The sequence below is a fragment of the Pecten maximus genome, unplaced genomic scaffold (genome assembly GCF_902652985.1).
Source record: "Pecten maximus unplaced genomic scaffold, xPecMax1.1, whole genome shotgun sequence".
Classification (NCBI taxonomy): Eukaryota; Metazoa; Mollusca; class Bivalvia; order Pectinida; family Pectinidae; genus Pecten; species Pecten maximus.
The window spans coordinates 1-9,423 of NW_022980933.1; the positions used below are offsets into that span (position 1 = coordinate 1).

General features: G+C 34.0%; 1 protein-coding gene across 1 annotated transcript; it reads right to left on the reverse strand.

Moving 5' to 3' along the window:
• Positions 1-15: 15 nt before the first annotated feature.
• LOC117319829 ((Lyso)-N-acylphosphatidylethanolamine lipase-like) lies at positions 16-7,612 on the reverse strand. The gene is made up of 6 exons (XM_033874555.1): positions 7,480-7,612; positions 5,320-5,408; positions 3,487-4,029; positions 2,873-2,984; positions 1,981-2,167; positions 16-1,725 (listed from the first exon to the last, which is right to left on the reverse strand). The coding sequence occupies exons 1-6, from the start codon at positions 7,554-7,556 to the stop codon at positions 1,522-1,524; spliced, it is 1,212 nt and encodes a 403-aa protein (XP_033730446.1). The 5' UTR covers positions 7,557-7,612; the 3' UTR covers positions 16-1,521.
• Positions 7,613-9,423: the final 1,811 nt, after the last annotated feature.

A 9,423-nucleotide genomic window follows, 5' to 3' on the forward strand; every position in this document is an offset into this window, starting at 1 on the left:
TATTTTCATTTCGGTTTCTAATAAATCCAAGGGTTCTGTTTCCCATATATCATCTCTGCACCCTTGTTATCTGCCATGGTAAAATGTAGGCACTGTATAAGTGATAAAAGTTATAAATGATCAAGTTTGTATTAAAAGTATATATGGAGACTGTAACAGAAGCTGATAAAAGTCAAAGAATCAGAGGCTACCATTAAAGTAAAATTGTTTTCTTAATGAATGTCATCAGTCAAGAAATTGTTTTTTTTTTCTGTTTTAAATGAATGGAATGGCAGGCATACCAATAACTTCGAATTGTTTGATTTCCAAGGGTGTCAAGATCTCTAAATTGAGAAAGGGGCCCTTGAATTTCGAAAACTTCCTGCATACAATACATGTTTATGTGCAACTTTGACAGTAGTAAGAATTAAAATTGTGTGCATATGCATTGATCAATGGTATTAATTCTTCAGGTAAGAAACCAGAAGTTAGAGTGTGTTATCCAAACACCACATACTGTACTCTTTCATTACAAACAGAAACACATATCTTTGTAGAAAAAACAGTTCAAAAGTGGATGGACAATCTAAAATACAGATTAACAAAGTAGTACTCTGAAAGATCAACATTGAAACTAGTTTGGGCATTCATGGACAACCATTGGACAGGTGTAAAAAAAACCCACAAACAATGGACAATAACTGGGATTCAAATCAAGTTTTACAAGAATGAGATGCACTGCCATCTCAAGACATTATTCATGTGAAAATGTGGCAATTTTTATATTATGTGCTTGCAGCATACACATTTATAGGAAATAAAGGGCCATAACTCTACACATGTCCTGATTCCAGTATACAACAACCATCATCATACAAAATTTAGCTGTTGCATGTGAACAAACATTGCCCATTTAAATTACATTTAGTACAAGTATTACCTGGTATATACATATACATTTTTGTATATCAAAGTACCGATATAGATCAGAGATCACAGGTCTGCAGGGCTAGTGAAGGTGACGGATCAGGATTATCATCACCTGGACATTGTATATTTTTGTAGCCTTCATATTAAATCTGCTAGCCCCTGATATCAGACTGGTCAGGCTGAACACACTCCTTTTAAACTATATTCAGACGCCCCTGGAACTCACAACTTGGTGACCATGTCAATGATGTATACATACTGACACAACAAGTCATTCTTGAAAACATAAAATGCCTCTTGAATTTTAGTTGCATCTAGAACATCGTCGACATATCACATCAAAAGGGATTTAATAGAAAGCCAGGCACAACTGGTATGGAAATTTGTTCACGAATATTACATGTGAAGTTGAAATTATGATACAGGTTTTAACTTGTGCTGGATTTATACTACTGAAATATTCCAGGAAAAAAAATCACTTTGAATGTTTCATTCCCTTGAGGATTCTGCATTATCTTTCTTCTTGGTGTATAATTAAGGAAATGAGCAGATTTAAGATCAGGTATTGCTAAATGAAGGAAGATATACGCATAGCAATACAGTGCAATGTACCTATAGTGAACTAGGTATTGTATCTGGCTTGACTATGTCTACGTCTGGAGAACTTTCACTTGTAGTACGTCTTGGTTTGTACTTTGGACTGTTGGATTTTACAGGTAAGATACCTCTGTCTACCATATCGCAGATCTGTGCTACAAGAGTGTTGAACGGTGCTGGCTGGTCGGCATAAACATGGTGGCCTGCCCCCTTCACCACCTGTAATAATACCATTCTTCATATAATATTGATGACAACATATGTTGTACAGTTATAGGGAGATTCTTCACAAAAATTTTAGTCATAAGGTAAAATAAGGTAAAACTATTAGTACAAAATACAAGAATATCACGGGACCATTACTAGAGTCTATACAGCCACTTGCATTATAATTTGCCTGAGAAGTTCTCAATACTACCATTTATATCAGAAGGAATGTTATGAAATGTCTGACCTCAGATCTGATATGCTTACCTGTACATCTACATAGCTTGTGTTCCGTAGGTACTTCACAAGGTTTCCAGTGTTGCTGTCCATCCACGACTTGGCTCCGTAGATCATCGTGATGGGAACATCGTCGGAGATATCTGTCACTCTGTGTATCATAGGTCGCTTTGCCCAGCCAATTCCCTGTGTCATCGTTTTGAAGGCTGTCTCCCCACTTAGTACATATAATCAATGTTAGTTATAGTCTTCATGTTATTTAAGCCATCATCGAATACATATAATCAATGTTAGTTATAGTCTTCATGTTATTTAAGCCATCATCGAATAAATAATTATTTAACTTTCCCCAAGGGCATTAATTATAACACATGTTAAAATATGCAAGAAATTCTTTCTACAGAAAATTCATTGTTAATCCACCACTTTTACTTTAAATAAATTTTCCTTCGTAAAAATAAAAATTTCCACAAAGGGAGATAATCAGAATACTACTATATGTTCATGTACGGTATGTATACAAATTCTAACATTTATTTTTCAACATGTATGTTACTGATTCGCTATATCAATATATGATGTATTTTTGTGCAGGTGTGTTTTTTTTTTTTAAACATATATAAACAAGAAGTGAGTAATTTACATCAACCGCATTTTGTTAACCTGTGTGCAGGCTTTGAGTAACTAGTTTAGTCTATATCACAATACTTATATAATTAGAGAAAGTGCAGACCTTTTATCCTATGCATTTATTCTGCCAATTAACCTCTAATGTTGCTTTAATTAGTTGCCTACATTGGCATTTACTAATGTTTATTTGACAGCCAATTCTCATCTATATTTTTAATTGGTAGATTGGTCAATAGAGAAGTTGTCAATCACACATTATGCACTAGAGATATGATCACAGTTGGTGACTTACCTCGGTGTTTGTGCATTACAATGGTAAATATAATCAAATATCGTGTCATCTTCATCCTCCTCAGAAAACCTCAATTTTAAATCGGGTCGAAAGTTCCGAACAAGACTTTTACCTTAAAGAGAATACCAATACATAGCATTACTTGTTAAGGTTAGCTTAGTATTGAATATAATTACGATACTGTCTGCTATCATCAAATATATAATCAAAGCAATTCAAAAAATCTTTGAATAATGTATTTCAATAGAGCGAAATGTTTGGTTTGTGAAAACAGTGACAAATGGTTGAAACATGAAAACAATATTTGTTCATATAGGTAACCCAATACAAATTTTACAAAGAAACTAACTAGCTTAAGCTTGAAACCATGAAAGAAATTATCCTGGACTATTTGAATTCATAAATGCAGCATATATACAGCTTCTATTAAAGCTTAATTTGATTTGTCAAAAACTTATACAAAGTCAGAGAGCCCTAGACAAACTTACTACATGTATGACATACATCTAGGACTTGCCCATCAGCCCATCTACACGTATGGTATGATGTTCATCTAGGAGACTAGGACTTACCCATATGCCCAGCTACATGTATGATGTACATCTAGGACTTACCCATAGGACCAGCTACACGTATGGCCGCCAGTGGATTAAATGGAGACATAACTGCTACAGAAAGTTTGATCCAGAAAGGCAGTTTCCTTCTCTGATGTTCAGGAGGTTGTTCAGGAAAACCCCAGGGGTCAACAAGCACCAAATGTTTAACACTTTCTGGATATTTGATGGCAAAGGAAGAAGCTATATAACCGCCAAAACTATGTCCTAATAATATGAAGTTATCCAATTTCATTTCTTTTCGCCATTCCTCTACTGAATCCACAAATTGCATTTCTGCCATGGCTGCATTTTTGCTGAAGCTCGGCCTGGCACTTTGACCAAACCCCAGCACATCAAATGCATATACGGGTGCATTCTTTGCTAAAGAATTCAAGTTTTGAGCCCAGAGTCCTATTCCTCCGCCAAAACCATGCACAAGGACAATGGGTGTGACAGGAGTCTTGCCTGTCCTCCCTGCGTCTTCGTTCACGGAAATTGTCCAGATCCTGTGCTGGGTCCGTGGTAGTATGACAAACCTCCTGTTAATAGCATGCTTCACACCTGTAAAAATGGTTTCATATATATATATATGTAACCTGATAGAAATAAACATCTGTATACATTGGTGAAATGGAAATCTTAGAAGCTATTATTAGGTATGTATTAAGGTATACAGTCAAACCTGTCTATAAAGGACACCAAAGGGACAGATCAAAAGTGTCCTTTATAGACAGGTGTCCTTCATACAGAGGTTAATTATATAGTAAATTGGAAGGAGTGGGTCTGATGAGCCTTTCCTTTATAGACAAGTGTCCTGTATATAGAGGTGTCCCTTACAACAGGTTTAATTCTAAATATCAGCTTCTCTTTCAGTATGCAATAGTCTCCCATCCCATGAGGTATGTTCCCAACTTTTCAAAATATAAATGTTAAGGATTTCAATAAAATAATGTTTGAGCAGATTTTGAACACAGGCTTTCTGATTTTACACAGCTGACATATATCATCTAGATACTTGTAGAAACCTTTTGGCATATAAAATCCCTAACCCAATGAGCTATTCTAAAGACAATGTAATGAATAAATGTACAGTATGGTAGCCTGGCCATAGGCGATTTTTGTTTTGTTAAGCAAATAACTCCTGTATCATGATATGCATAAAAAATGAATGTGTACTACAATTTGTGTATGTATTCATTTATATCAAGAAGTATAAACAGGCTTCAATTTATTAGAAAAAAAAATTCCGGATTATAAATTTCCCGATTTTCCAAAAGTGTGTTTATACCGGAATTTTAGTTTTGCCTACAGCAAAAAATAATACCTCAAAGACAAGTTCAGTTAGCATAAAAACTTAATGATGAACATATGTCAAAACAAGATTATATAACTCTGTCTATGGGATAGAGATATCTAATTTCAAATATGTTTCAGAAAAAAAAATTGTGTGGAGAATTGTGTCATTTTGGGTCAAATATCATAATATTTTGCAATGTTTAAGGTTTTTTGAAGTGTTTACCATGCATATGGTATTCACAGTAATCACAGGTCTGAAAAACATAGAAAAAAAGTAAGTTTACTTATCCTTCACAGCTGTATTAAAATTGCAAATGTTGCATAGATTATATATATACTTTAGTACAGGTAATATGTAGCGTTTACTGCATGACTATATGTTTACATAATTATATCTAATGTGCCTTATTTTTCAGAATTGGGCATTTTTGACTTTATATATACTGCTACACCTATACAGTGAGCCAAATGACTAAACGTGTACGATTGATTGTAACTGTGCTGTGTGTCTATGAGACACAATTGTACAATGTAATTGTTAAAATTAATACTTACACTGCAAAAGTTTATTTTCTGCTTGAGCAAGCTGAGCCATTGAAGTTGGTTTCCATGATATCCAATTACTTGGTGCAAACCATCCTAGCCTGAAATACAGGTACAAAGTTTTAGGTATGTAATTGTTTTAATGTCTCTATAAAGTTATATAGGATGAATCATATGATGATTAGGCACTTTTAAAGGGCTTCATTCCTTTAAAATTTTAGGGTCAGAACAAATAATTGGGTTGGTATTATGAAATTTAAAATACTTTGAATTATTTTCTTTATGACAAGTTAAATTGTCAAATTTTTCAAGGCATTTTTGAGCATCTGGGCAGAGGTTCAGATACAAATGAAAAAAACTATGTCTTTCCTAAGCATATTGAGTTGATCAGGTTCAGAGAAAACCCCTTGAATCTCCCACCTGTGTCAGAATTGTCAGAACATACAAGGTATAAGTTCCAAAAAAACCTATGAGGTAAATCTCTACCTTTGATGTCAGAGTTGAGGTTTAGCCCGAGTTTCCTCTGGCCCTAGCTGACACCATGTCTGGTGTAGAGACATGCAGAGCGCACTACATATACCTTACATACATTTGAATATGGATAAATGAGATATTTATTACATTTTTACCAGTGAAATATCAAAAATTATTCATTCTATAAAAGTGATATTTTTCTATCACTTTTGCTGATTTGACCAATCAAATTAATGATTAGAAAATACCAAAATAATTGACCAATCAGAAAGCCTGACATATATGTCAGCACCTGGACAGGGGAAACAACTTTTTTTGTTTACAAATTATCGCTGTAGGCCTAGTTAGCAAACGGGGTAGGGTTTTCGTTGATAAAAAATGTAATAAACAGAATATCTAACAGTGTCTTCAGTAATACCAAATATATTTCACTTGTGTGGCTAATATTTTGATATTTTTCACTCGTGCTGCGCACTCGTGAAAAATATCAAAATATTAGCCCCACTCGTGAAATATATTTGGTATTACTGAAAACAGTTAGATATCCTCTATTTATTTACACCATAACATCCATTTAGTCCTTAATCGGAGTTATATTCCGTCCATATAGACCCTCACTTTACGCTGCTCAAAATTTCACACTGTTGACCCCCCATTGTGTAAGTGAAAGTGCACGACTAACCACCCGAATCGGAACGCAATAGACAGAAAAGACCAAATATCATTTATTGTGTTTTTCTTCTTACATAGTTTAAATACAGAAAACTAAGCTTATTATTTCCCAAAACCTGTTTATATTTAATACAAGAATACATTATTTACAAATTATAAGCGGTTATATAGAAATAAATGTTGTATTTTTTTTTCTTTTCGTCCCATCGCGAACTGATTATGGTGATTAGGCCACCTGCGACCTACATAGGCCTAATTAGCAATATGGCTTTGAGTCAAGTGTGAAATTTTGACCAACGTAAGGCAATTAAGAGTCTATACGGACTGAATAATTAAAACACTGATATGGGACTAAATGGGTGTAAATAAATATCTCGTCTATATCCATATTTGTAAGGTAGGTGTTATGTTATGTCCGATTTTATTGTGTTTGCACCAAAATCTTAGCGACACCAAACTCCACTTTTTCATATAGTAGTGTTCTCTGGCCCTACACCAGACATATACATACTGGTGTCGGGGCTAGAGGAAACTCAGGCTAGGTTGAGGTTCTGACAAAGCCCTCAGACTCTGAATCTCTCCCACCCACACCAGGGGTTGAAGTATAAGTGTTAACCCTATCAACACAGTTAAATAGATGACCTGACACGACTGCCTCATACAGCAGGTCAACAAAATTTAGAACGCCATGACCTACATTCCACAGGTATAATGAGTTGGACAAACAGAGTAGATCCAGTCTCAACTTTGACCTTCCCTGACTACCGTCCAGGGCCTACACCGCATCACTTAAATTAACGTGCTAGCTCAACCTTTATCGCTGAGATCTGACATCATCACCAGAAGCCATGTCACTGAACAATAACATGATGCAAACACCCGACATCAACAGTACAAACAGTACTGTGCTATTTTTAGCCATTGTTTACATAATAAACTTGAAATCGTTGACAGTGGGATTTGGTTTGACCAAAGTTGGTTGTTAGTGACATGATGTTAGCGTTGTAATAACTGATTCATACTCACAGCAAACCGAGGGTGTGCATCAAAGCGTCTAAGTAAGATCGAAATACTGTCGCCAAGAACCTACAGGGCATGTTCATAGGACACACGACATCACCGCATATCGTGTCCTCTTTTCTCAACCACGCAAGATAATGCGGACTTCTTCTCTATTCATTACGTAGAGACCAAAGGAGTTCCGACTGAGTCAGTATAACCTCATAAACCATACATAAACATCTAACTAATCATACAACCGTTGCATCAAAGGCGTTTACTTAATGAGTTAATTATATTTCACTGGGGGTCGCGATCGATGCTCAACAGGGACAAAAAAAAAAATTCTCGTTAAATATGGCTTTATTTCAATATTCTTTCATATAATTATGTTTTCCATTATTTCTATGAAAATAGCTACTCGGTAGCAATAATTCAACTTAATATTTAGACTACTAGGAGTCCACATAAAGCATAATTTATATATAGTTGTGAATTGGAACAAAGTCGCTGTTATCAGAAGGTGCCTATGTATGTTGCTCTAATGGATCACAACTAAACCAAGGATTTACATTACCACATTGTGTGTGTAATTATACTTAAATTAAAAAAAAAAAGGTTCAACATCACATATATTTGTTCAACCAGAGACTTATATACTAAATTAATATAGGTCTCTGGTTCAACAGTTTCTTACCCGCACCTTTTTTCTCATGAATAGTGACTTGCAGTACCAAATTCAAATTCCATAGTAGAGTATATAACTCGCAATTTATATTAGCGTATTTATATAAATCACTAGGGATAACACCAAAACTATACAGGAAGCAATGGTTACTGATTTACTGACTTCAAATCAGTTTTGTTGCATTTCACTATAATGTTTCATCTTTTTTGCTCACCGTATCTCCCGTCTCATCTTCACTCATCAAAAGAAAACCACCAGGAAAATACTTTGGAAGCCATCTCCAATATTTGGTTAAAAAATACGGTCAGCTCAGGTATATGAATCAGATAAAGTTTTCTAAATTCAAAGCACTATCATATAGAATATTTTACTAGTAGTAATGAAATGAAAATATTATATATAGAGAATACATGGTCAGTGTCTTAAAATATAAGCTGTATTTTGGCGAGGGTAAAGAAAGACAAAAGTGGCGAGCCTTGATTTTGCTTAAATAATATAAAAGGAGGTAAATTAAACAATCGCATTAAAGCATTTTGTGAATATTTACACTGAATCTGAAAACAAGCACAATTTAAATCAATACGACACAAAATTTAACAAAATGTTAAAGTTTTTTTTTTATATTTATTTTATTTTTTAAAGACATTTTTAATAAACAAATACATAAGAATCACACACACAAACACACATTGATTCCAATATGTATGATTTGCTATCATCATAATCATATCATCTTCACTGTCATCATAACCTATATTTTTCATCATCATAGTCTCATCATCCTACTTAAACATTAAAATCATCATTATAATAATAATAATCATCATACTAATCATCATCATCAACATACTCATCACCATCATCATCATCATAAACATCATCATCATCCTCAAAGTCATCTTCATCATAATCTCATCATCATCATCATCATAATCATACTAATCATCCTACGAATCATTATCATCATAATCATCATACTTGATCATAACAATCATCATCATCATCATCATCATCATCATCATAATCTCATCATGATATCATCATCATCAAAGTCATCTTCATCATAATCTCATCTTCACAATCATAGTCATATTAATCATCCTACGAATCATTATCATCATAATCAGCATACTCATAACCATCATAACATCATCATCATCATCATCATTAGTCATCATTATAATCTCATCATGATATCATCATCATCATAGTCATCATCATCATCATAATCTTATCATCATCATCATAATGATAATAATAAACCTTACATCATCATCTTCATC